At 39.1% G+C, this 26988-nt stretch overlaps 1 protein-coding gene across 4 annotated transcripts in view; it reads left to right on the forward strand.

The window, feature by feature from the left end:
- Positions 1–26988, forward strand: part of LOC139277193 (serine/threonine-protein kinase WNK2-like) — a 218827-nt gene that overhangs the window by 187436 nt on the left and 4403 nt on the right. For 2 of the 4 annotated variants that reach the window (XM_070895317.1, XM_070895319.1), the window contains 3 exons: positions 9086–9184; positions 23665–23706; positions 24061–24335. In XM_070895317.1, the coding sequence (XP_070751418.1) occupies positions 9086–9184; positions 23665–23706; positions 24061–24335 (416 nt within the window). Of the gene's footprint in view, positions 1–9085; positions 9185–14535; positions 14614–23664; positions 23707–24060; positions 24336–26988 lie in introns of those variants that run through there. The other 2 variants (XM_070895318.1, XM_070895321.1) reach the window with 2 other exon arrangements.

The following is a 26988-nucleotide window of genomic DNA, read 5'->3' on the forward strand; positions in this document are numbered from 1 at the left end:
CCTAATTTCACTCTTGAAAGGTCTGGCTCTAAGTTTAAGACTGTGCCCCCCTCGTCCTAGAATATCCAACCAATGGAAATAGTTTCTCTCTATCTACCCTATCTGTTCCCCTTAATGTCTTGAAAACTTTGATCAGATCACCCCTTAACCGTCTCAATTCTAGGGAATACAACCCTAATTTGAGTAATTAAAGCACTTTTTTTATTTTTAGAAAGACTCAAGTTTTTGGACTGAAAAAATACATTAAGTTCTGGTTCCAAACTACATTTAAAAATGTGGAAAACTCATTTATGAAATTGAATGCATGACTTCACCATTTTAAAAGGAAAACACTTAAAACAAAGCTGCAATTAACCTTTAATGATCACTGGAATGCATTCCTAGTAATTCAGCAACCTAACCATTCTACTAAACTGCTGCATGTAGTCTTTCAATTCTTCCCCCCCCCCCCCCCCCCCCCGCCCCCATCATCCCCCCTTTTCCCAAGAAAAAGTCACATGGCCAAGGCTCACAACCAGTTTCTCAAGCTGCAGGTATACCATAGTGGACTCCATGAGCACTTTTCAAATACTTACTCACACTGGCTGGAGTTATACTGCATTCAGTGCAAACTCAGTGTTATGAGATCACCTTCTTGGTTTTAATGTGCTGAGGTATCAGATTAGAACTATACCCCTGAGTTAACAATCACTTCCATGTAGATACAAAACCACTTTGCATCAATGCAAAATTGGCAGTACAACAACAGCACTAGCTTGAATTCAGCTTGACCTTGGGGAAAACTCTGGCTCATTGATTTTTGTTTTCTGCTGACATAAATACAAATATAAAGAATGTGCTAAGTATAGACAGAAGCATAACTTCTGGAGAAATTAGTGCTCAGCTCTGCTTGTGGAAGTTAACTGTAAATACATTAAAGCACATTGTATTAAATGACAGTCTATTTAGAATGTTATGTGAAAATAATGGGGTGTGGGTTCCCAACTGCAGTTTTCCCATACTGAATTTAGAACTTTGGCTGTGATATCGGGGGTAAACGCAGATATACAATTCTGTTCAAGGAGGTTGTAGGAAAATTCTGACTGGGTCATGTGCACCCTTTAAAAACAAACTACACAGCAAAGTGACAGTGGTAGAAGAGGTCTCTAACTCTAAATGGTGACTAAGAAGTATGGTACCTTTTACTTAATTATAGAAGCAATACAAATGATTAATTTGCTACAGTTTGTACCGAACTATAATGCACTATTGGACCAATTGTCATTAGTGCCTTATATGAGGGTCTGCTATTAAATTTTGCATATCTGTGCATGTACGTAGCTGTTCAAAAAAAAATCTGCTTTGTTTTGTAGGCATTACATCAATGTGTTTACTGTGAGCATTGAGACATTTTTTTGCTTGAAATTGCATTACCTTTTATTTCTTTAAAAAAAAATTCTAGATTTTCCTGCTGCGATGAACAAAATCTCTAAGTCTGTGACTGCTGGGCAGCAGCAGGGCAAATGTGCATGGGTTTGGGTGAGAGAACATGGCAAGTCCAATGGTTGCTCTTCTAGTCTCCAGGACTTCTATCCAGAAGGGCTGGCAGCTGGTATTTGGTCAGAATGTGTGCAGGAGTGTAAAACATAGAAAAACATAGAAAATAGGTGCAGGAGCAGGCCATTCAGCCCTTCTAGCCTGCACCGCCATTCAACGAGTTCATGGCTGAACATGAAACTTCAGTACCCACTTCCTGCTTTCACGCCATACCCCTTGATCCCCCGAGTAGTAAGGACTTCATCTAACTCCCTTTTGAATATATTTAGTGAATTGGCCTCAACTACTTCCTGTGGTAGAGAATTCCACAGGTTCACCACTCTCTGGGTGAAGAAGTTTCTCCTTATCTCGGTCCTAAATGGCTTACCCCTTATCCTTAGACTGTGACCCCTGGTTCTGGACTTCCCCAACATTGGGAACATTCTTCCTGCATCCAACCTGTCCAAACCCGTCAGAATTTTAAACGTTTCTATGAGGTCCCCTCTCACTCTTCTGAACTCCAGTGAATACAAGCCCAGCTGATTCAGTCTTTCTTGATAGGTCAGTCCCACCATCCCGGGAATCAGTCTGGTGAATCTTCGCTGCACTCCCTCAACAGCAAGTATGTCCTTCCTCAAGTTAGGAGACCAAAACTGTACACAATACTCCAGGTGTGGCCTCACCAAGGCCCTGTACAACTGTAGCAACACCTCCCTGCCCCTGTACTCAAATGCCCTCGCTATGAAGGCCAACATGCCATTTGCTTTCTTAACCGCCTGCTGTACCTGCATGCCAACCTTCAATGACTGATGTACCATGACACCCAGGTCTCGTTGCACCTTCCCTTTTCCTAATCTGTCACCATTCAGATAATAGTCTGTCTCTCTGTTTTTACCACCAAAGTGGATAACCTCACATTTATCCACATTATACTTCATCTGCCACGCATTTGCCCACTCACCTAACCTATCCAAGTCACTCTGTAGCCTCATAGCATCCTCCTCGCAGCTCACACTGCCACCCAACTTAGTGTCATCCGCAAATTTGGAGATACTACATTTAATCCCCTCGTCTAAATCATTAATGTACAATGTAAACAGCTGGGGCCCCAGCACAGAACCCTGCGGTACCCCACTAGTCACTGCCTGCCATTCCGAAAAGTACCCATTTACTCCTACTCTTTGCTTCCTGTCTGACAACCAGTTCTCAATCCACGTCAGCACACTACCCCCAATCCCATGTGCTTTAACTTTGCACATTAATCTCCTGTGTGGGACCTTGTCGAAAGCCTTCTGAAAGTCCAAATATACCACATCAACTGGTACTCCTTTGTCCACTTTATTGGAAACATCCTCAAAAAATTCCAGAAGATTTGTCAAGCATGATCTCCCTTTTACAAATCCATGCTGACTTGGACCTATCATGTCACCATTTTCCAAATGCGCTGCTATGACATCCTTAATAATTGATTCCATCATTTTACCCACTACTGAGGTCAGGCTGACCGGTCTATAATTCCCTGCTTTCTCTCTCCCTCCTTTTTTAAAAAGTGGGGTTACATTGGCTACCCTCCACTCGATAGGAACTGATCCAGAGTCAATGGAATGTTGGAAAATGACTGTCAATGCGTCCGCTATTTCCAAGGCCACCTCCTTAAGTACTCTGGGATGCAGTCCATCAGGCCCTGGGGATTTATCGGCCCTCAATCCCATCAATTTCCCCAACACAATTTCCCGACTAATAAAGATTTCCCTCAGTTCCTCCTCCTTAATAGACCCTCTGACCACTTTTATATCCGGAAGGTTGTTTGTGTCCTCCTTAGTGAATACCGAACCAAAGTACTTGTTCAATTGGTCTGCCATTTCTTTGTTCCCCGTTATGACTTCCCCTGATTCTGACTGCAGGGGACCTACGTTTGTCTTTACTAACCTCTTTCTCTTTACATACCTATAGAAACTTTTGCAATCCGCCTTAATGTTCCCTGCAAGCTTCTTCTCGTACTCCATTTTCCCTACCCTAATCAAACCCTTTGTCCTCCTCTGCTGAGTTCTAAATTTCTCCCAGTCCCCAGGTTCGCTGCTATTTCTGGCCAATTTGTATGCCACTTCCTTGGCTTTAATACTATCCCTGATTTCCCTAGATAGCCACGGTTGAGCCACCTTCCCTTTTTTATTTTTACGCCAGACAGGAATGTACAATTGTTGTAATTCATCCATGCGTTCTCTAAATGTCTGCCATTGCCCATCCACAGTCAACCCCTTAAGTATCATTAGCCAATCTATCTTAGCCAATTCATGCCTCATACCTTCAAAGTTACCCTTCTTTAAGTTCTGGACCATGGTCTCTGAATTAACTGTTTCATTCTCCATCCTAATGCAGAATTCCACCATATTATGGTCACTCTTCCCCAAGGGGCCTCGCACAATGAGATTGCTAATTAATCCTCTCTCATTACACAACACCCAGTCTAAGATGGCCTCCCCCCTAGTTGGTTCCTCGACATATTGGTCTAGAAAACCATCCCTTATGCATTCCAGGAAATCCTCCTCCACCGTATTGCTTCCAGTTTGGCTAGCCCAATCTATGTGCATATTAAAGTCACCCATTATAACTGCTGCACCTTTATTGCATGCACTCCTAATTTCCTGTTTGATGCCCTCCCCAACATCACTACTACTGTTTGGAGGTCTGTACACAACTCCCACTAACGATTTTTGCCCTTTAGTGTTCTGCAGCTCTACCCATATAGATTCCACATCATCCAAGCTAATGTCTTTCCTAACTATTGCATTAATCTCCTCTTTAACCAGCAATGCTACCCCACCTCCTTTTCCTTTTATTCTATCCTTCCTGAATGTTGAATACCCCTGGATGTTGAGTTCCCAGCCTTGATCATCCTGGAGCCACGTCTCCGTAATCCCAATCACATCATATTTGTTAACATCTATTTGCACAATTAATTCATCCACCTTATTGCGGATACTCCTTGCATTAAGACACAAAGCCTTCAGGCTTGCTTTTTTAACACCCTTTGTCCTTTTAGAATTTTGCTGTACAGTGGCCCTTTTTGTTCTTTGCCTTGTGTTTCTCTGCCCTCCACTTTTCCTCATCTCCTTTCTGTCTTTTGTTTTTGCCTCCTTTTTGTCTCCCTCTGTCTCCCTGTATAGGTTCCCATCCCCCTGCAATATTAGTTTAACTCCTCCCCAACAGCACTAGCAAACACTCCCCCTAGGACATTGGTTCCGGACCTGCCCAGGTGCAGACCGTCCGGTTTGTACTGGTCCCACCTCCCCCAGAACCGGTTCCAATGCCCCAAGAATTTGAATCCCTCCCTGCTGCACCACTGCTCAAGCCATGTATTCATCTGCGCTATCCTGCGATTCCTACTCTGAGTAGCACGTGGCACTGGTAGCAATCCCGAGATTACTACTTTTGAGGTCCTACTTTTTAATTTAGCTCCTAGCTCCTTAAATTCTTTTCGTAGGACCTCATCCCTTTTTTTACCTATGTCGTTGGTACCAATGTGCACCACGACAACTGGCTGTTCTCCCTCCCATTTCAGAATGTCCTGCACCCGCTCCGAGACATCCTTGACCCTTGCACCAGGGAGGCAACATACCATCCTGGAGTCTCGGTTGCGTCCGCAGAAACGCCTATCTATTCCCCTCACCATCGAATACCCTTGTGCCAAAAATTCTCCAGCACTTAACTTCATTAGCTGTAAAGCCCTTTGGAAAGTTCTGAGCCGTGAAAGGTGCTCTATGAGATTGTCCAGGATGAAGTACGTGCAGTGGATGATTCTTCTGCACTGTGTAAAGGTTAATCTCTGAACCTTCTTCCCCTGAGAGTGAGTGAATTTCCCTGTTGTGCAATATCCCAACACCTCAAATCACAATGTGGACAAAATACCAGTGAGATATCTGCCAACCAGAGCATGGACTGCATATGAGGCTAGGAAACATCAGAAAATATGGGTACCTTTACTGCGGATAGATGATGCATTCACAGCTGGAGTTAGACGTGGGCTGGCGGCTAAAGAGACAGGTTCCACTCAACATTTGTAATCAACTGGGCTACTGTCTTAGCCCAGTGTCTGCTGAAGCCCCCTCCCACGTCATGTATCCCTAGCCTAGGAATATCCTCGGCCTTGTCACTAAGTATTCCCACACAACAAGTAGAACTGTGTAACTCTATAAACGACCCTCAATGTAGGCTTCTGAGACGATCTATAATGTAGAGTGTAATGTAATATATTTAACTGAGAAAACAAGTAAGCATTGAGATACACAAAATTGGGGGAATGGATTTAAAATGTGACAATCTAATTTCATTATTAATCTGTACACTGCTGCCAGATTTTCATTGGCCAAACACATTTTTAAGTTTCTACCTTGATGTTGCACAATAAACCCTCTCGAGTGTAATACCCTGTCGTCCTAAACTACAAGATAAAACTTTTTTAACTGAAAAATTTACTACACTAATTAATTCTGCTTGCCCTTCTGTCCTTTACTTTCCATTCTCCGTTCAATATTTACCTTTCTCCTATTTAATCTAACTATCCTTTTTTACTTGTGTTCTACAAAACTTTTAAACTTTCTGCTTACCTCTCTTCTTTCGTTGTCTGAATCCCATTCTCCATTTTGAAGATGGGATGGAGGCTGTCTTTACTTGTAAATAAATTCACTATTTGCCCAAACTGGACGACCAAATTTGCCTGACTCGCTAAGGGTTAGTGCATTCTGGCACAGTTAAAATTGAAAATTGTTTCCTAACCCTTCTCTTCCCTGGGCTCCAAATTAAAATGTGCCTTTTTCAAAGACTGCAGATGCTTGCAATATACATTTTAAAGTTTGAAAATATATAAGCATCTTAAAATATTCTTGATATTTTCTACTGTTTGTAAAGTTGTGAATGTATTACAAAATGGATTTGAATGCAGCTTTTACAATTTGAAGTGATTTATAATTAGCAAAACACTTAAATTGCAAAAATGAACCTGCTTATTTTAGTATTATAGAAGAACCAACCCTTGATAGTAAATTATGATGGCAACCATGTTTATCTCCAACTGTTCTGTTATTTCAGATGCAAATTAAACTGGCAATGTTTTTTTCAGCAAAATGTGACATATGACATTATGCCTGACCTTTGAGTAAATAGTTTTAATCTTATCCTGCAATAAATATGCTAACTTTTATATCAATGATAAACCAACAAATTTATCTCGAGCCTTACGGGATATTTTCTTCTCTCTGCATTGGATGCAAATTGCACTGTGGTAGTTGTGGTAAAAATAGCCACTTTAGCTGAAGTTCTTCTTGCATTCAGATCCATGGAAAGTCAGTTATTAGACCATCATGCTAACATTTTCACCAATTTTAAGTTTAATTACATAAAAGCTTCGTTGCTAGTTTTTCAGGACAAAAATGTTCTCTAAAGCTTGTTTTGAAAAAGCCAAACAAAGTCTAGGTACCATAGCAATCCAGGCTTTGAAGCATTATGCTATAGGTTTTAATGTTTCCAGCCCTGGTTATCCCGTTGGTTATACATAGTTTTTAATGGGCACACAAGGTTGCTGTTTTGACAAATACAGTTTAATGGTTTGTAATTGAAGTTTGTGCTAATTAAAATATCGTCATGACTCCCAACACTAATGTGGTATCATTTTATAATCTTTACAATGATTATTAGTTCTGATGTTCTAGAGGATATTATGAATATGCGGGCAAAGCAATGTTGAGCTAGTTTTGAAGTGACATTTAGTGTGCATTTCCAATTTACTGAAATAATTTAAATAAAATACTGATTTACCTGTTTATATCACTGAATATTGTGTATAGTAGAACCATTCAGTACTTGGTTACAATCATAAATGTCTGCTATGATCTAGTGCCTAATGTTGAATAAAGCTGTAGTCTCCGAACAAATATTGCTTATAGCACTTAACATTGCAGTAGTTCAGCAACACCATGTATTGGTGTATGAACACAAGGGGCATCACAGAACTGCAAGATATAGATTTCCAGCTGATATTTCCCACATGGCAAGTTTGGGGTTACCAGATTTTTCCAGGCAGAAGTGAGATACTGTGCACAAAATAATCATCAATTTTGGCTACTCTTGGTCACTTTTGACCATTTGGAGTCTCATCAACCAAAAATGTTTGCTTGTGTCTTGAGGCAGGAAATGGTGCATAGCATTGGGAGAGGCGAGGAACAACTTCTAAAACATATTCCAGAACCGTGGTAACTATTAGGAATAACGTGACTAATATTTTAGTAAAGCTATAAATATTGCTAGATGATAAATGTTTGGGATCATGTAGTGTAATAACTATTGATTAAAAAGTGTTTACAAATTAGTTGAATAATTCACCTTTTTGGGTGCAGGGTTTGGGCAATGTAGTTTTGCGTCATATGACAGAAAGGGGATGTTGCATTAAAATGTGTCATCACATGATGGGCAAGTTACTAAAAATGTACCTATTTCCAAAGAAATAAAAACTTGCATTTATATAGTGTCTTTCATGACATCCCAAAGCAATTCACAGCCAATGAATTATTTTGGAACTGCAGTCACTCTTGTTTTGTCGGCAAATGTGGCAGCCAGCAAGGTCCCACAAACTGCACTGAGGCAGGTGACTGGGTAATCTCTATTAGTGGTTTTGATTGAGGATAAATGTTGGCCAGGACACCAGGAGAACTCCCCTGCCTGAACTTTTACGTATATTTGAACAGGCACACAGGATCTTGGTTTAATGCCTCATCTGAAAGCTGGCACCTCTGACAATGCAGCACTCTCTCCTATCTAGAGTAGGGCTTAAACCCAGAACCTTCTGAGTCAGACTCGGCATGATACCACTGAACCACACTGACAATTTCACAGTCCGTATGTTAATTAAGTGTGCATTGGACGACAGTGTGTCTTCAAACCATTGCAAAAGGAAAGCAACAAATGTGTTCTTTTTCAGAATAACATGAGGATTATTCTGTTCAAGGAAATAATGGACATTAGATGAAGGAAACTAATACAGTACAAATGTGTTTCTAAATGTTTCAAATCCTGTTTTGTAACATTGATAAAATTAAACATTTACAGACTAGTTCTGTATTTACAAGTTCACTAAAATCTTAGTAATCAGACAGTGGTATAAAAGCTTTTCATTTTAACTAATGTTATAAGCATTGCTTATATTTGGAAATGGCTCTATGTTTAGTTGTATATGAGGGAGCGGATTACAGATTTATTAAACATTATATTAAGCATAAAGCACTGATTTATAGCAGATCTTTAAGGGAAGTTATGTGTTCAGTAAATTTTAGGTAACCATTTTCCTTTGTGAAACTTATGAAAATTTAATTTATTTCTGATTTTTTTTTCTTCTCTCCATTACATCTATTTGCACATGAGATCAATTTTCTTTTTAACTAAAATTCTTTCATAGATGTATTAGTAGTAAAAAGCTGTGGATCCTATATCCACCCAGCTAAATTATTTACAATTTTGAGTCACTGCTGTATGTACTTTACTAGTGTCTTGTTTTTTTCCCCTTTATATTCATTCGCAGGCTGGACGGTTTTCCACCAAACGTCTGAGAGAGTGACCTATAAATCTAGTAGCAAACCTCGTACCAGATTCCTCAGTGGACCTGTGTCTTTGTCCATCTGTTTGTATTTGTTCTTTTGTATTTAAACTAATCATCCCATCTTCTTCTCTTGCTATCTCAGTCCATTTTATATTTCTGCAGGAAGCCTGCTTTTTAGCCCGTTTTTTTAATTTATTGGTTATCATAATTGCACATTTTCATTTCACATACAAATGCTTTAGTGCACTGCTTTTGGCTCATCACTAAATACTAAAGGCATATGTGGAAGAGCTCATCTTCTGTATAAAAAAAAAATGCTATCATGAAAGTTTACACAGAAAATTTACCGAGTGTACCAAAGCTTTTGTATTTTAGTGTAATTTGTTTTTAAGTAATTTTTTAATTTTCTCAAAATATGACACATATACAAGTCTACTCCCCTAGCGTCTCATTTCACCAAAAATGGGAAACTCAGAGCTCCTGTAGAAGACTGGTCTCTTTCACACATGTTTCGACAATGAAGACTTGCATGTAACAAGCTGGATACTTAGCAGTTTATTCTCTTGATGCAATACTAGGAAGGTCACTGGAGGCTACAACTCCTATTTAAGGACTGTTGAATATTTTAATATTTTATACCATTGTATCTTTGAGATGTCTGCATGTGAATAATGCTGATAGATCAGTGCTCCAGTTAGTGTTCAGTAGAATTGTCTAACATGGTTTTCAATAAGCTTTGTGCAGCTACATTCATTTGAATATTTTCTACTCTCATTTATCACATTTGTAACCACTCCTCCATTTTCCTACTAGTTTATTAACTGTGAAGTAACAAATATTTAGGATGTTCTAATTGGTGTGTTCTGGGTTATAATAATTTTTGTGCCAAATATACTTTACTATGAAAATCCTGGCTGGAGCACTAGAATTGATCAATTCTGTTATGCTGTTGTGTAAATTGCCACAGTATTTGTGATGTAGTTTTGTTTAACACTGCCTTAAAAAATCCTAGTATCTTCCTACATAAAATCCACTTTTAATTCATACGGTGACTTTATTTGGAATAAAACTTTGTGCTCTCGGTGATGCTTGAAAGCCAAGACTTTGGAAAACATTTTCTATTCTATTCTGAAACATCACTAGTATGTAATAACTTGGGCAGATGTATGGCAAGGGTTATTGTTTTATTCTGCAGAAGCTACAGTCAAGGGTATCTACCCTGTGGCTCCTAACACCAACCATGGGCCAACAATTACAGGGGTAAAGAGCAAAGCCTGCATGTAATCACCACCTGAAATCACACAGGCAGATGAGCTGGCACTACAGCAGTTGAACAGTTGGCAGTTTTTTGCAAGCGCTCTCACGCTTAGGCACCCATCTGACATCTCTGCAACCCTGCTGGCTGCATATCAAACTATTTGTTGGAAGTCCCATCTATGAAATTGACTAGAATTTATACAAAGGGCTGATTGGTCTTTGTCACATAGGAAGCCATTACAAGTAATTAAAGAGCTGCAGTTTAACAATCTGCACAAGTAGAATACCTTTCTTCTCAGATTGGCAAATTATTTAGAATGGGGAATATCTCTTTCTTTAATTTATTGAGCAGTTGCAAAATATTCTTACACAAAGTTCGTACAGAATAGTAAGCCTGTAATTCCTCAAGGAAACGGTAACAATATATTCTCGAGTTTAGAAGAATGAGAGGAATTGAAAATTCTTACAGGATAGATGCAGGGAGGATGTTTCTCTGGCTGTGGCGTCTAGAACCAGGGGTCACAATCTCAGAATAAGAGGTCGGCCATTTTAGGACCGAGATGAGGAGAAATTTCTTCACGGTGGTGAATCTTAGGAATTCTCTTTCCCAGAGGGCTGTGGAGGCTGTTATTGAGCATATTCAAGACTGAAAACAATAGATTTTTGGATATTAAAGGAATAAAGGGATATGGGTATCGTGCAGGAAAGTGGAATTGAGATAGATCATCAGCCATGATCGTATTGAATGGCGGAACAGGCTCGAGGAGTCGAATGACCTACTCCTGCTCCAATGTTTGTTATAATATGTGTCTAGCTATATCCCTGCTCGAATTCTTTCCAGCATTCAAATTGTTCTGTAGGTAATTATTTTTCCATATTTACTGATTTTGACAATTGCCTAAATTTATCCAGAATTTTGTACAAGATATAAATGGCAATCCATAAGCTGCACTCTGAGCACATAGTTTTATACCCCATTTTGTGCACCACAATTTATACAGTTTTTTTTTTTACTTATTAGAATAAAAAAGTATCTTTCTTTCATGAATTTCTTAAAAAAAATGCAAAGTCTATCTGTGTGCTGGTTTTGAAATATATAAAGATATATTGTCCTGATCAGGTACTGAAGGCCATTGAGGTTATTATTTTCAATGAAGAAATGTCCAGGTAACATTTTGGAATTGCTAAGTTAGACCAGAAGTTGACTTTCTTATTAAACTAATCTATTTTAGATTTTAGTAAAGAAGACTTTGAATGGTGTGTGTTTATGAATTATGGTTTTCATTTTGGATTTTCTTTGCCAGTGTAAGTACCTGTACTTTTATTTGGATCAAGAATGCATGAGGAATATTTTTTCTAAAGCAATCCTGTAATAAAACATCCACTTCAGAGTAGTTACAACTTACTATTTGAAATTCTGCTGTGATATTGGTAACGAATGCACTAATGCATTCATATGAAATTCCTTTATTATTTTAGAAAATGTTAATTCATTTATTTTAACAATACTTATACTAATTCTACACAGTACATGTTCAACCCATCAGTGTAGCACGATTGTCACCATCAAAACTGAGCTAGTGAAGGCAATATGCCTGGATGCTGCAACCTGATTAATATCTCTACTATCTTATGAGGTGATAGATAGATGTAAAGAGACAATGTAATACACTAAAAGTAAAATATTGCAGATGCAGGAAATCTGAAATAAAACTTGAAATGCAGGAAACATTCTGGTCAGGCAGCATAGCTGGAGAGAGGAATGTAAGGTTAACGTTTTAGGTTTTATAGCCTATTATTAGAACCTTCAAGATACTACTTTCATTCTGACAAAGGGTCATAACATCTGAAATGTTAACCCTACCTTCCCCTCTCCACTGATACTGCCTGACCTACAAATGTTTCCTGCATTTTTTTTTTATTTTGGTTTATCTTGATTGCTTTATTTCACCTAAGTATTCTATCTGTAATCTTTGCATTGTTTTGCATTTGTTTCTGTTTCATGTGAAGATAAATGTAAATATACTAACTGCTGGGAGGGTGGTATACTGTTATTAAAAACACATTATTTGCACAGTCTGGCTCATCAATGAAGTCCAGAGGTGTTGGATATTGAATCCAGCACATCTGCATTGTCATATATCATTTTTAGGCACCAAAGCACTCCGAGCCTGAGTGCAAGAGCCTGTGATAGCCCCACCCATCTTCCTACTTGGGACAGCTATTGGAAAATAATTAACTGACACAGGTAAGCTTTTTAAATTAATTTTCAGTGTCAGGTAATTGCAGTTAAAGAGGAATGTTCCTATTCGCATGAGCCTTTATTGAAATATTCCCTTAAGGTTGAATAATTTAAAACAATCCTCTAACACATTAATTCAACCAGTAGTTTGGCTGTGTGCACAATAGATATGAAAGACGTACACTTCCCAGGAAGATGTATATCATTAATTTGCAGTATTCTGATACTACCAGTTAAAAGTAAGAGTGTTTCCCTTCAGGATTTCTACTGGCCACACACTGTTTTACGATGGTGCTGTATTTCAGCTATCTTATGTCTATGTTGGTATTTAGCTAGCTTTACACACTGTTCAACATAATTGAACAGGCATTGCCTTAAAATGGTCATGGGTATACGAGTGAAACGCTCAAAATCATATTTGATATTCCTTCAGGAGTATTCATAGTAGCCAGATTAGAGCAGGCTAGGTATCTCTCTAAATACACCTATATTATCACCATCTTGAGACCAACAGGGATTTTCATCATAGACTGATTGTTGTCTGCAAGATATTGAAATTGAAATACTCCCAACTCCCCATGGTAATGTTGGACCAGGACGTGAAGTGCATGATGTTCAGCTGAATCTCCTGGTACAATTTTTCCTGATATCCAGTCATTTTGGTTTCCTGCAAAACTCAGAAGAACTCTAGGGAATGAAAATTATCTTTGATTCTGATGTTAATCACTCTATTCGGATAGAGTATAGGCTGAGATGATCACTTTGGAGTTTCATTTGATCTGTGCATTAGAATGAGCACATGCGATAAATATGTATTAAAGAGCAGTAAATTTGTGTATTTGCGTTAATCAGGTATTGGCAAATTACTCTGGATTTACTTTATTCCCACATAGTTAATTTCTCCCATTTAAAGCTGACAAAGCATCAGATTTATCTGATAGTTACAATGGAAGGTAGAATGGGTGATTTTATCCTCGGGATTTTACCCCCCTCTAATAGTTCACTGAATTTATCTGGTATTGCTAAATACATAGGGTATTGAAGAGCTGCAGTAAATCCTGGCTATGGAACTTCATTTGTCAGAGCCAGATGCAGGACTTGCTACTAGCCAGTATAGAGTGAGTGTCGTCGCAGGTCACCTATCTGGACCAGAGTGAAGAGCAGTATGTTGGGATGAAATGCCCTGACAGCGATTTTGATGTCAGCTGATGGAACAAGATCTTCAGCAATCTATCAGCACTCTTGAGTGAAAGTGATCTCACTCAGCTTCTCTGCTGCAGGTGCCAATAAGAGGCATCACATGGATCAGCAAGTTTGCAGTCCACTGTTACGTCACTAAAATGGCAGATTCCCTTTTCTGATACAAAGCAGAATGCTTCAAATTCAGTAACGGTATGTAACACCAGCTGGTGAGAGAAACCCAATTTTATGAATCGTGGCATTCCTTGAGTAAAAGACACCATTGATTATACCCACATTGCTATTTGGGTATGTACAGGCAGTGTCTCTTTTTTTCAACAAATGGTTATTGTTCCTTTTAATATTCATATTGTATGACAACTAACAAAACATTTAAATTGCTGCTCATTTTCCTGGGAGTGTTAATGGCATCACTCCGAAATCATGGATTCTACAAACATATGAAAAGGAAGACTGAATGCAAAGTTAGTTTCCAAGAGACTCTAAATATGACTGACCCCTTCTGTTAAACCCTCAGACCTAATCTCTTCTCTTTTTTTTTTTCTCTCCCACCCCACCCCCACATCCAAGAAGGGCCGACAACGCAAGGCAGGAATATAATAGAGAAATCATTTAGTGTTGGGACTACTTTACTGCCTTGTAGTATGAGCTGGAGTGAATTGACAGAATGATTGTAGTGTGTTGCAAGTTGCACAATATTGCCATTGTAAGAGGTATACATTTGATTACATAGGAAGAGTTGCAGCAAAGCAAGCTGCAGGAAAAGGATGAGGACACCATGAACCCCTGCAGCACTCCAGCGAGTACCCTAAGCAACACAGGTGTGATTAGCACTGATAAGTTATTTTGTCCCTTGGAGATCTGCACATTGCTCTTTCTGCAAACAGGACATGATGCTTAGCATTCACATTTTAAATAAAATTGTTTGATTTTTATGGAGGAAGAGGGATATAATACTGAGTGTTCCTCATTGTTACATGTAAATATTTTTTACATTTAAATACTGAGTCCATATTTGCTATTAATGTAAATGTGCAATATGATTAAAATTCTGTCTCACTGCTGTCCCCTTGTCCTTGGTGAATGATTACCCCATATTTTTCATGCTGCTCGTAAATGATGCCCTATTGAAAAGATTAAGTGTGGAGATTATTGGACAGGTTTTCTGAGGAGCTGCTTGTGGTTGTACTGGCTATCTACCTAGAAAGCCAATCCTATGCTGGGTTTGGAAACCTGCATTCTTTGGGTTGTTGCTTGCCCAGAGGGAAAGGACAGGCCCTGATTTGAGAGCCACTTTGCTGTTCTTATGTTCTCATTCAGTTGTTGACTGTAGAATTGAATCTCTTATGCAGAAACTATTGTCACTACTATGAGGTCTCAGAATGTCTCTTGATGACTGTCCCCAGAGTGTTTCTAGGCACATCTGATCTTGCCATCATCATGTCTTGGACTGTGGAATTCAATGCTTTTGGCATTATTGGCAAGAGCATTTCTGAAAGATGCTTCAAATGTGCTAGTCATCGATGTGTCGGATGTCTCCACTGCAGAAGCTACTGATTCTTTATGCTGCTCAATGATGGTCTGCAGAATAGACAACCGTTGCTGCACAACGCTGTCCAACTGGTTGGCAGAATCTACAACTATCCAGACCTGCTTGCATTGTCTTGTGCAGTGAGGCAAGTTACTCACTAGCCTGTTCATACTTTTGAAGGATCTTGCATTTATTCGATGGCCCCATGAGTAACTTGGGGTTCATAGCCATATTGTGCTTCTACATAACAGCAAGCCCTTCATCTGTCACATCTGCCTTCTCACCTGTGATCATTGACTCGTCTTGTATTCCTTTCTCAAACTTACTGATTCCTTCCAAAATGTGTCTGAGTAGATGGCAACTTCAAGTGGATAATGTGGAATGTCGAGGTAAGTATAATGGTCCCACCATAATGGCTTCCTCCTTTGCAAGCTTTCTGTAAAAGAAAAAAGTTGCTGGGTGAGCATATGGACATTGCTGCAGTAACAGTACATGCTATGTGTTATGGTGGAACACAATATTGAATCTGGTGAAATAAAAATCATCGCCACAGTAAACATAAGATGGGCATTTCTACCAATGTGGACTACCCAGAGTGGTTTCTGCTCAAAGCTGTCCTCCAAAGGAAACCATATTCATTCCATGAGATGTTATTCTCCAGATAGAAACAACATTTACAATAATGTATGTACTTCCAGTGTAGTGGACGGAAATGTAGTAAACTGCCTTACTCAGTGAAAATGGAATGGCAACGTTCAGTCAGTTCTGTCTGTGCAGAAGGATACCTAGAACAGCTATATGTGCTTTAAGGTATATAGCTATTCTAGGTAAATATAAAATGCCTTGCTAGTTGAAGATGGAAAAAGGAAAGCAAATAATTATTTTACATCAGTCCTACCAAAGCATAGGATATCTAGAACAGTCTTCCTCAATTGTTAGGAAGCATGTCTGCCTTTTCCACACTGTTGTAATCGTTCGGAAATATCCCTATTACACTTGCTTTATGCTTCACTTCCAGCTAAATTTGGGTTCACAATATTGTGTGAAACTATCCAGCAACCATGGCTGATACCTGTAGCCTCCTTGGATAGATGCTTCCCCAAGGTAGAATAATTGAGAACCACACCCATATATAGGAATACCAAAGGTCATACCTGTATGTAGCAATTGACATCGCATTTTGTATGTCCTTTGAGTGTGATGAGTTGTTGGGACCTCCTACGATTGCCTACCATGCTGGCTGGGCTCTGCTTCATCATGTTTCTGAAGCTTAGAGGGCATTTTCCTGGTCCTTCACGCCGCTCACTATAATCTGCATGGCCTTGTCACTAAAGTGAGCCTTATTCCATTCATTTGTGGTCACAGTTGTGCACTTCACAGCTGGAATGTTGCATTATTTGTAGCACGTGCCAGTGCATTAAGAAGTCACTTTTTTATATTGTATATTATTCACATCCTTTGGACCTCCCAAAGCAATTTACAGCCAGTGGACTGCTTCTGAGGTGCTGTCATTGCTCTGCAAACAAATGTGGCAGCTAAAATGCACACAGCAAGATCCCACAAACAGGAAATGAATGAATGATCAGATAACCTGTTTTTGGTGTTTTCGGGAGGAATAACAGCCAGGACAGTGGAAGAACTCCCTGCTCGTCTAATAGTGCCATTGGATATTTTACATCCACCGAAGCAGGCAGACTGGGTCTCAGTTTTACATGTCATCTGACAATGCAGCACACTCTCAGCACTGCAACACAACATTTTCACTGAAAGACAAGAGTGCTACCAACTAAACAGGTTAACAAATACTTCAGCACCATTTCAACTGCAGTTTTTTTCCCTGATTGGCAGATCAGTTGTACAGTCATTCTAACACATCTGAGATCCAAACATGGATCATGAGTAAACCTATGTAATCTGATGAATGCAGTAGCAAATCTTGAGAAAATATTAACTCATTTAATACTGCTGAAAAATAATTGAAGATGATGGATGGTCACTTTGGATGGGCAACTGGTTAGAGTTGTTGCCTGGTTGTTTTAGAAATGATGCCAGAGCTTGGTTCCCTGGTACTTCAAGCATCTCTGGTGAAATCAAACCATCGGATTATTAGGTCAAATCATTGCATGTTTTTTTTAAATGTGGCTTGCAACAAATTACAACATTATTGTGGTTCAGAATGGAAATTTGAATATTTTGCAGATAAAACATTCACATGAAGTCTTTGTACTTTTCAAATCAGCATAACAGGTTGGAGGATGAACGTGACAGATTAATTACTCTATTTTAGACTTATAACCAGCAAATACCCTCATAGATTTTCCAAATACTCAGGATAGCAGAGTCAAATCTAATTAAAAAGGTCGCTTTATCCTGCACAAGATATTGACATTAAAAGATACTTTGGGGTCAAAGACCACTTGTGCAGTTGATCATTTTTCAGTCCTTCCTTTTGTACCAATACAATAATACTCTAGAAAAACTAAAGAAAGACCAAGCAGTACTTACTTGATTATTACTGTACAGGCCAAATCAGGACTGGCTCTGAGCTATTAACCTTTGGAAGAAGCTTGTAGATTTCATAGAATTTACAGCACAGAAACAGATCTATGCCAGTGTTTATGCTCCACAAAAGCCTCCTCCCACCTTTATCTCAATGGAAGGATTGCTTGTCCAACTGGAGAGCAAGAACTGGGACTAAAAGCATAGCATAGTCCATTGCAGAGATGCATCTCCTCAAGCTAGATTTCATTTTTTTTTTTGTGGCTTCAAGCAGGGACTCTACCTGCTCTAGAAATGGTAGCAAGAGAGGCACATCTGTTTCTGGAATAACTTATCTGCAATCTATTTACTTTGTTCTGTTGTGTGCAATTTTAGATCACTGTCTAAATTAGCCTTCAGTCAACTTCAGTTGCAGTGCGTATGAGAAAGTGGCCGACTTTCATTTGGGTTGAATCCGTGACATTGGATTATTCAGATAACTTGAATATCCATTTGATTCCTCAACAATCCCTGAATTTCAACTTGCAGAACTTTTTGCAGCCACAGTTTGAATTAATATCTGCATGTGACTACTTGCAACTTTCCTGCAAAACCATGCCACATTTACCTGTGACCAAATCCTGAGGTACTGCTACATTTGGGCAAATATTTAATAGGGCTAAGTCACATGGTGACTCTCTAAGTAGAAATTGCATACCTCTTGAGGTTTTTGGGGGGATTGTGAGACACAAAGCACTTGGAGCCCAACTGACTTGCAAAAGAAGGAAAGTTTCTTATCAGTAAGTTCTATTCTTCCAGGAGAAAAAAGCTTCCACACAGGAATATATTTTCTTGCTTTATCCACTGCTTACATAAATATTAATTCTAAAGTGCTTGTAAATGATACTTAGCACTAAGATGACTAGGCTATAGCTTATGGGGCAAGTATTTCCTTCTAAAGAAAATAGCAATAGGCTTGGCAAATTGAATCTTCAAAATAAGATGGAAGAAATTTTTATGGAAGAACCCTTATCCATGTTTTTGTACCTCTAAACTTGACTTCCCCATGTGCTTGTTGCTGCCCTTTCATCATTCAACCTCCATAATATCTAGCTTGTCTAAAATTTAACTTTGCATATCCTGTTCTCCCCACCCCATTTAACTCCCGCTTGAGCATCACATCGTCCCTGACCTAAGCTCGCCACCTTAACACACTGAAGTAAAAGTCCTTATCTCATCTTCAAATCCCTCCATGGCTTTTCCCTACCCTACCTCTGCAACCTCCGCCATCTTGTATCCCATTCCACACTCCTTGGTCCATCAACTCTGGCCTTCTGTGAATCCCTTCTCCTTGCCACACCATTGGTGACGAAGCCTTCAGCTGTGTTTACCCTCTCCTCTGCATATCCTGCTTAGCACCATCGAAGTTTATAGCATAAAAAGAGGCCAGGTGGCCAACCATGTTTAAGCTAGCTTTTTGCCGGAGCAAAAGGCATTACTGCCTCTCCAATTCTCTCTCCATCTTTAAAAACCTCCTTAGAACCCATTCCTTTAACCAAACTTTTGGTTACCTCTTACTTTCCTATTATGATTAATTGTGTGTTCCTTTATTATTCCCCTCTTCCTCTCCCTCCCCCCAACGCATAAAGCACCTTTTATGTTAAATGCAAATTATTACTTTTATTACAATATCGTCCAGTTACTGACAAAACCAGATGTCAGCTGAAAATTTTCAAAAATATTTTCTCATTGCTAGGTCTTAATTGTTTTATTAAGTTTGCTGATTGGTAGTTTTCATAACTGCTTTTTGTTCATTTGGTGGTTCATTACCTGTTCTATTGTCATTTGTTGTTTTATATTCTATTTGAGCCAATCACATGGCATACTTTGCATGTGTGACATGATGCAAAGTTTGGAGCTGTAACCAATGTGTGCTTGGCATGAGACATGAAGCTCTTTTTACAAGAAATATCAAATATACCTTCTATGCAAGATTTTCATTCAAATATGTTAATTAGCCCCATCATAAATGGCTTTTAGTTAAGAACATAAAATATGTATTGAGAAAAAGTAATTTATCCCTTCTGCCCATTCCTTCCAACAGACAATTAAAGATTGTAATAATGTATTTCTTCTTATCAGATGTTTTTGTGGTTCACCCAGTACTTTATAAGCTATATTTATTAAAGCATCACACTGACTTGATATTTAGTGCATGAATACCCCAATATTTTTGTCCATCTTTGTCAATAGGCACTGATTCATTGCACAAACCTTTTCATATTTCCTGTACCAGTGTATGCTAAATTTACCCACACAAAATCTATTCATATTTCCTTAGTCTATCCATTCAAACAGTCCAGATCTCGCTGGATGATATCAATCTCTTATCCTTGACATGTGATTCCAAAGTTTGTTAGCAAATTCTGTAATATTACAAAAAGTGGTCTCTTCTTGTTTATTAACAGTGCCAATAACATCCAAAGCAACTCCTGTAGATATCCATAGACTACTGTTCCTTTTCCCCATTACCCCTCCCCTAGGTGGAGTTTTTTTCCCCCTTGTGTTCATCACTATGGTCACAATAAGGATTTTTTCCCAAACTATGTTCAGTGAAATTAGCTTCTCATACATGGGGACCCACATCTCCTATGATCTGAAATTTGCACCTTTAAGAATATTGTGAATGGGAATAGTGCACCAATGTATTAAGAATTGCCCTTTTACTGAGATAATGCATACTGGGAGCTTGCAAGGATTGCTCACCAAGTCCTGTCTGCTCCAACTGCACCATGTCATCAAACCATATAATTCAGGCTAAAACTAGTAATCAATTTTATGTACAAGTGTTACAATTCCACAGAAGCAAAAGAAATAAAGCAGATAATTGACAATATAATGCTAAACAGCACAATACTTTAAATGGCCTCAGAAATAAGTGTTTTAAAAAAAAACATTTAAGCCCTTTTCATCTTTTAACTTGAAAATTGTGATCGATGTAACTCCAGGAGTCCTGTGTGAAAACTGACTGTTTTTGGATGAGGTCGCCGAGGAGCAGCATGTAGATGAGAAATAGGAGAGGGCTAAGGATAGAAACAAAGCAGATATTTTAAAATGCAAAGCAGGATGAGGCTGTGATGCAGTTACCCACCTTTTTATTTCAACTTAGTTTTCATTAGCTAATTTTCCAGGAAATATGAGCTCCTTATCTTGTTTAAAATATCTGGTATGCTGAACTTCACCAGATCCCTTATGAAAATCCATGAAAATTAAATTGCCTTGGTGGCTTTATCCATTGATTTGGTTACCACCCCACAGAATTCCAGTAAAATTTATTGGCCATTGCCTATTAATCTTGTAATTATGCTGACTGCTTGTTATAACATTTCTGTTCTTCAGATGAACATTGATCCATCCTGCAAAATGCTGCCAACACATTTACCAGCTATTAGTCAGATTTAAACCCAATTTGTGTTAAGAACACCAACAAGTAAGTTCAGTGAAGGTAGCGTAAAGAGGCAATGGAGGACACGATATGAACGTGCAACCAAAGGAAAATTAAAATGAGATTCTGGAGTGATGTGCCCAGCAGGCACCATTGCTGCTCATTTCGTCTTAGTTTGGAACTCGGACGCAGGGCTGAAGTAGCATTGGAATCATTTTGAAATGTATGGTGTCACCTATTCAAACTTTCTCTAGAAAAGAGAAGACTGAACGGTAACCTGATTATGGAAGGGTTTGATGGAATAGACGTAGAGAAGATATTTTCACTGCAGGGGAGACCAGAATTAGGAGCCTTAAATATAAGGAAGTCACTAGTGAATCCAATATGGAATTCAGAAGAAACTTCTTTACACAGAGTGGTTAGAATGGGGAACTCGCTACCCCAAGGAGTAGTTGTGACAGAATAGATGCTTTTAAGGGGTAGCGAGATAAACACACGAGGAAGAAAAGAATAAAAGGATATGTTAATGGGGTTAGAAAAAGGATGGGAGGAGGCTCGTGTGGACCATAATCACCGGCATAGACCTGTTAGGCCGAATGGCCTGTTTCTGTCCTGTAAACACTGCTTTGTAATGAACAATGTACCTGTTACTTGTGCACTTTGGCAGTCAAAAGTTTGGATAATTTGCCATGTCAAATTTTTCTCATTCTTTTTGAGTGTAGCTTCAGTTAAGAGTTGACTGGGTCTTGGATTTCACAGTGCAGAGATAGTTTTTCACTGATTTGTCTATATGGCGAACTGGAAAGTGTTTTGCTGCTGTATGGAAATCGGTGTTCCTTAGTTCAGATACCTGTAACAGATTTCACATTGTGGAGCAAGCTATAATGTGACACACAAATTTCCTCCAAGTTTATATTATTTATGCAAGGGTGTCCTGCAGTTTTAACTTTCCACTTGTTCTTCATTTGTGTACATCGCGGTGTGTGATATCAGCACTGAGAAATATGATCCCTTTGTGTCTCGGCACTTGGTGTCAGCATTGAGCATTACTAGACTAGAAGACTGCACAGCCAGATAGAGAGCAAAGCTCTTTGGACCAACTCCAACAATGTGCTACAACATCATGCCAGTGCATTTTCCCACCCAGCTGAGCCCAGGGCCTGAAGTGAAATGGTGAAAGAAGTAATTCAGTTCTTCAGGTACCCCTCCTTTACCTTTTCAGCCACAGTGTACGGCACTCGTTGGCTGTGTAATATCTAGTTATTGATTCCTGGGTACATATATTCTGAAAATTGTTTTGATATTTTATCTTTATTTAAATCAGTATTTCTTTGCCATCATAACATGTTTTGTTATATAGAACCCATCTGAGAAGAAAATGAACATTTTCAGAGTGAGGAGGGGGGAAATCTATTATAGAAAAAGCAATTCCCCATAATTTAGCTATTTACATTTGTATTAATTTGAATGAAGGCAGCTTGGTGACTATATTTCAGAGTAGTGGTTATAACTTAAATCCTCAGCATTTGTGTGTCTTAAAAATTTAGTTGAAGTTTTGAAGGTTGCAAGCAAAGTGTTGTGCTTTTCATCCATTGATCTATAATGGCCACAGACCTGCAGAACAATGTATCTTTATAAAAATAACGAGTGTTACAGTTTACGTGCAGCCAGACCAATTGGATTATTCTTGATTCTGACAGCATAAATTAGCGAATTATTGTTTGTGGCATTTTATCTACTCCATTCCCTATCTAATTTGTCGTCAATTATTTTTCCACTCTGCTGGGAAATAACAAACATTTTGTTTTAATTCAGGAAATGTTGTTTTAATGTAATATATTTTTGAAATGAATAACGTTGATTTCCTGCATAATACATCTCTAAATTAATTTCAAGGCTGTGTTCTTTAAAGATTACAGAATTTCAGTTTTAGAAAAAATTGCATTTCTCTAAGTTACAACACGTAACTTTAGACTTCAAACATCCACTTGGAAAGAAAACGTTAAAACCTCTCTTTTCCCAACAATAATAAAATGCCACGTTTAATAACTTTTGTTAATGGGGGAGAAAAGAGGAGGGAACATCTCATTATCTAACATGTACAAATTTTTAATACATCCTACTATCAAAAGAAAAAGAAAACCTGATCATCACGCGTCTCTTTTCTTCCAGAGGTCACTGATGCGAACTATACTGGTGTGGCTGCACAATGATTTTTATTAGATTTTGTCTTTTTTTTAAATAGGCAGCAGGATTAGCCTGTTAATTTCTTAACAGTTGAACCACTGATTTCTTAAAAATTGCTCAAATTAATGGCTTTGTACTGCATCAGCAGAGCTTTTCCATCAGAGCTGTTTGAAATATTTTATGGCCTAACAGTTTTTGTCTTGTATCATTTTACATTGTAGGGTCTACCCTGAAACGGCTATGTCTAGGCAAAGATCGCAGTAGTAACTATCCAATTTTCTTTCTCTGCATTATACTGTACATAGCATGAGCTGTATAATTTTTGGACAGAAATGAACTGCTTCTGTAAGTTAACTCATGGAGCTGGTATACTTTTTATGTTAGCGACACATCACTGGTGAACAGTTTTGCAGTACGAGCAATACAAATGCATGTGCCTCTGCTTATGTTTGTCATGTGGGTTTGTTGGATTTAATTAGTATCAGCATTGTATTCTTACATTTTGATTTCTTGTTTTAATGGCTGAACATTTATTTGCAGTTGCACTTTTAAATTAAAAAAAAATGAACAGGAGAAAATGCAGCCTTGCAACAATCAATACTTTCGACTTTTTTCAGGGTCTTCAAGTAGCAGTAGTACAAATCACTCTGTGCAGCAGATCCTACAACAGCACCAGCCCCAGCCCCAACATCATCAGCCTCCTCAACAGCAAACTCAAACCAACAACAGTAACAACAAGAAGGGAACTTTTACAGATGACCTGCACAAGCTTGTAGATGATTGGACTAAGGAAACAGTTGGAGCTGCACAATTCAAGCCTTCTTTAAACCAATTAAAGCAGAACCAACATAGATTTGAAATGGAAACCAGGCAAAAACCGTCCCAACCTGATGTGAGTGAGAAGGGACTTGTGCCTTGAACTCGTGCTGTGCGATGACATTGAATATTTTAACACATTTGTCTGAAATTTCAGACATAAGACACAAAAATAGACAAGAATTTTACCTAAACGTAATACGCTTGTTACTAATACTGTACAACACAATTTTCAGGCGTTAATTCTGAGAAAACATTGAACAAGTTTGTTGACTCCGTTTGTATGCTACAGGTTACTTACTCCCTTATTTACATTCCTCCTTTAGATTCCCAACACCACATGTAATTCAATTGCTCAGATTATGGGTAGACAACCTCCAGATTATGCACTGCCTAGTTTTTATAGGTTCTTTCCTTATTTGCACAATTAGCAAAACGGTTGTAATAGCAAAACATAGGAGCAGTTGCCAGAGTAATTTGTATCCAATGCTTTTTAACAGTGGACTTCAACATAAGAACATAAATAGGAACAGGAGTAGGCCATTCGGCCCCTTGAGCCTGCTCCGCCATTCAATAAGATCATGAGGTGGCCTTGGAAATAGCGGATGCATGTACAGTCATTTTCCAACATTCCATTGACTCTGGATCAGTTCCTATGGAGTGGAGGGTAGCCAATGTAACCCCACTTTTTAAAAAAGGAGGCAGAGAGAAAACACGGAATCAGCCTGACATCGGTAGTGGGTAAAATGATGGAATCAATTATTAAGGATGTCATAGCAGCGCATTTGGAAAGAGATGACATGATAGGTCCAAGTCAGCATGGATTTGTGAAAGGGAAATCATGCTTGACAAATCTTCTGGAATTTTTTGAGGATGTTTCCAATAAAGTGGACAAGGGAGAACCAGTTGATGTGGTATATTTGGACTTTCAGAAGGCTTTCGACAAGGTCCCACACAAGAGATTAATGTGCAAAGTTAAAGCACATGGGATTGGGGGTAGTGTGCTGACATGGATTGAGAACTGGTTGTCAGACAGGAAGCAAAGAGTAGGAGTAAATGGGGACTTTTCAGAATGGCAGGCAGTGACTAGTGGGGTACCGCAAGGTTCTGTGCTGGGGCCCCAGCTGTTTACACTGTACATTAATGATTTAGACGAGGGGATTAAATGTAGTATCTCCAAATTTGCAGATGACACTAAGTTGGGTGGCAGTGTGAGCTGCGAGGAGGATGCTATGAGGCTGCAGAGCGACTTGGATAGATTAGGTGAGTGGGCAAATGCATGGCAGATGAAGTATAATGTGGATAAATGTGAGGTTATCCACTTTGGGGGTAAAAACAGAGAGACAGACTATTATCTGAATGGTGACAGATTAGGAAAAGGGGAGGTGCAACGAGACCTGGGTGTCATGGTACATCAGTCATTGAAGGTTGGCATGCAGGTACAGCAGGCGGTTAAGAAAGCAAATGGCATGTTGGCCTTCATAGCGAGGGGATTTGAGTACAGGGGCAGGGAGGTGTTGCTACAGTTGTACAGGGCCTTGGTGAGGCCACACCTGGAGTATTGTGTACAGTTTTGGTCTCCTAACCTGAGGAAGGACATTCTTGCTATTGAGGGAGTGCGGCGAAGGTTCACCAGACTGATTCCCGGGATGGCGGGACTGACCTATCAAGAAAGACTGGATCAACTGGGCTTGTATTCACTGGAGTTCAGAAGAATGAGAGGGGACCTCATAGAAACGTTTAAAATTCTGATGGGTTTAGACAGGTTAGATGCAGGAAGAATGTTCCCAATGTTGGGGAAGTCCAGAACCAGGGGTCACAGTCTAAGGATAAGGGGGAAGCCATTTAGGACCGAGATGAGGAGAAACTTCTTCACCCAGAGAGTGGTGAACCTGTGGAATTCTCTACCACACAAAGTTGTTGAGGCCAATTCACTAAATATATTCAAAAAGGAGTTAGATGAAGTCCTTACTACTCGGGGAATCAAAGGATATGGCGAGAAAGCAGGAATTGGGGTACTGAAGTTGCATTTTCAGCCATGAACTCATTGAATGACGGTGCAGGCTAGAACGGCCGAATGGCCTACTCCTGCACCTATTTTCTATGTTTCTATGGTTGATCTGTTCTTGGCCCCAAATCCACTTTCCTGCCTGTTCCCCATAATCCTTGACTCCCCTGCAATTCAAAAATCTGTCAATCTCCGCATTGAATATATTCAATGACTCAGCCTCCACAGCTCTCTAAGGTAGAGAATTCCAAAGATTCACAACCCTCTGAGGAAAAAATTCCTCCTCATCTCCGACTTAAATGGGCAACCCCTTATTCTGAAACTATGCCCCATAATTCTAGATTTCACCCACGAGGAGAAACATCCTCTAAGCATCTATTCTGTCGAGGCCACTCCAAATCTTGTATGTTATAATATCACCTCTCATTTAGCAAAACTCCAATGAGTATAGGCTCAACCGTTTCTCATAAGACAACCCCTTCAACTCAAGAATCAATGTAGTGAGCCTTCTCTGAACTGCCTCCAATGCAAGTATATCTCTCCTTTAAATAAGGAGACCAAAACTACACAGACTCTAGTATAGTATTAGGCAGTCCCTCATGTCGAGGATGACCCACTTCCACACCAAAAAGGGTTGAGTTCACAGGTGTTTCAATGAGGGACCTGACATTCCAGGTCCCAAACTATATCCTGAAGGATGGAAGATGCCTGTACATGAATT

The sequence above is a fragment of the Pristiophorus japonicus genome, chromosome 12 (assembly GCF_044704955.1).
Source record: "Pristiophorus japonicus isolate sPriJap1 chromosome 12, sPriJap1.hap1, whole genome shotgun sequence".
NCBI lineage: Eukaryota > Metazoa > Chordata > Chondrichthyes > Pristiophoridae > Pristiophorus > Pristiophorus japonicus.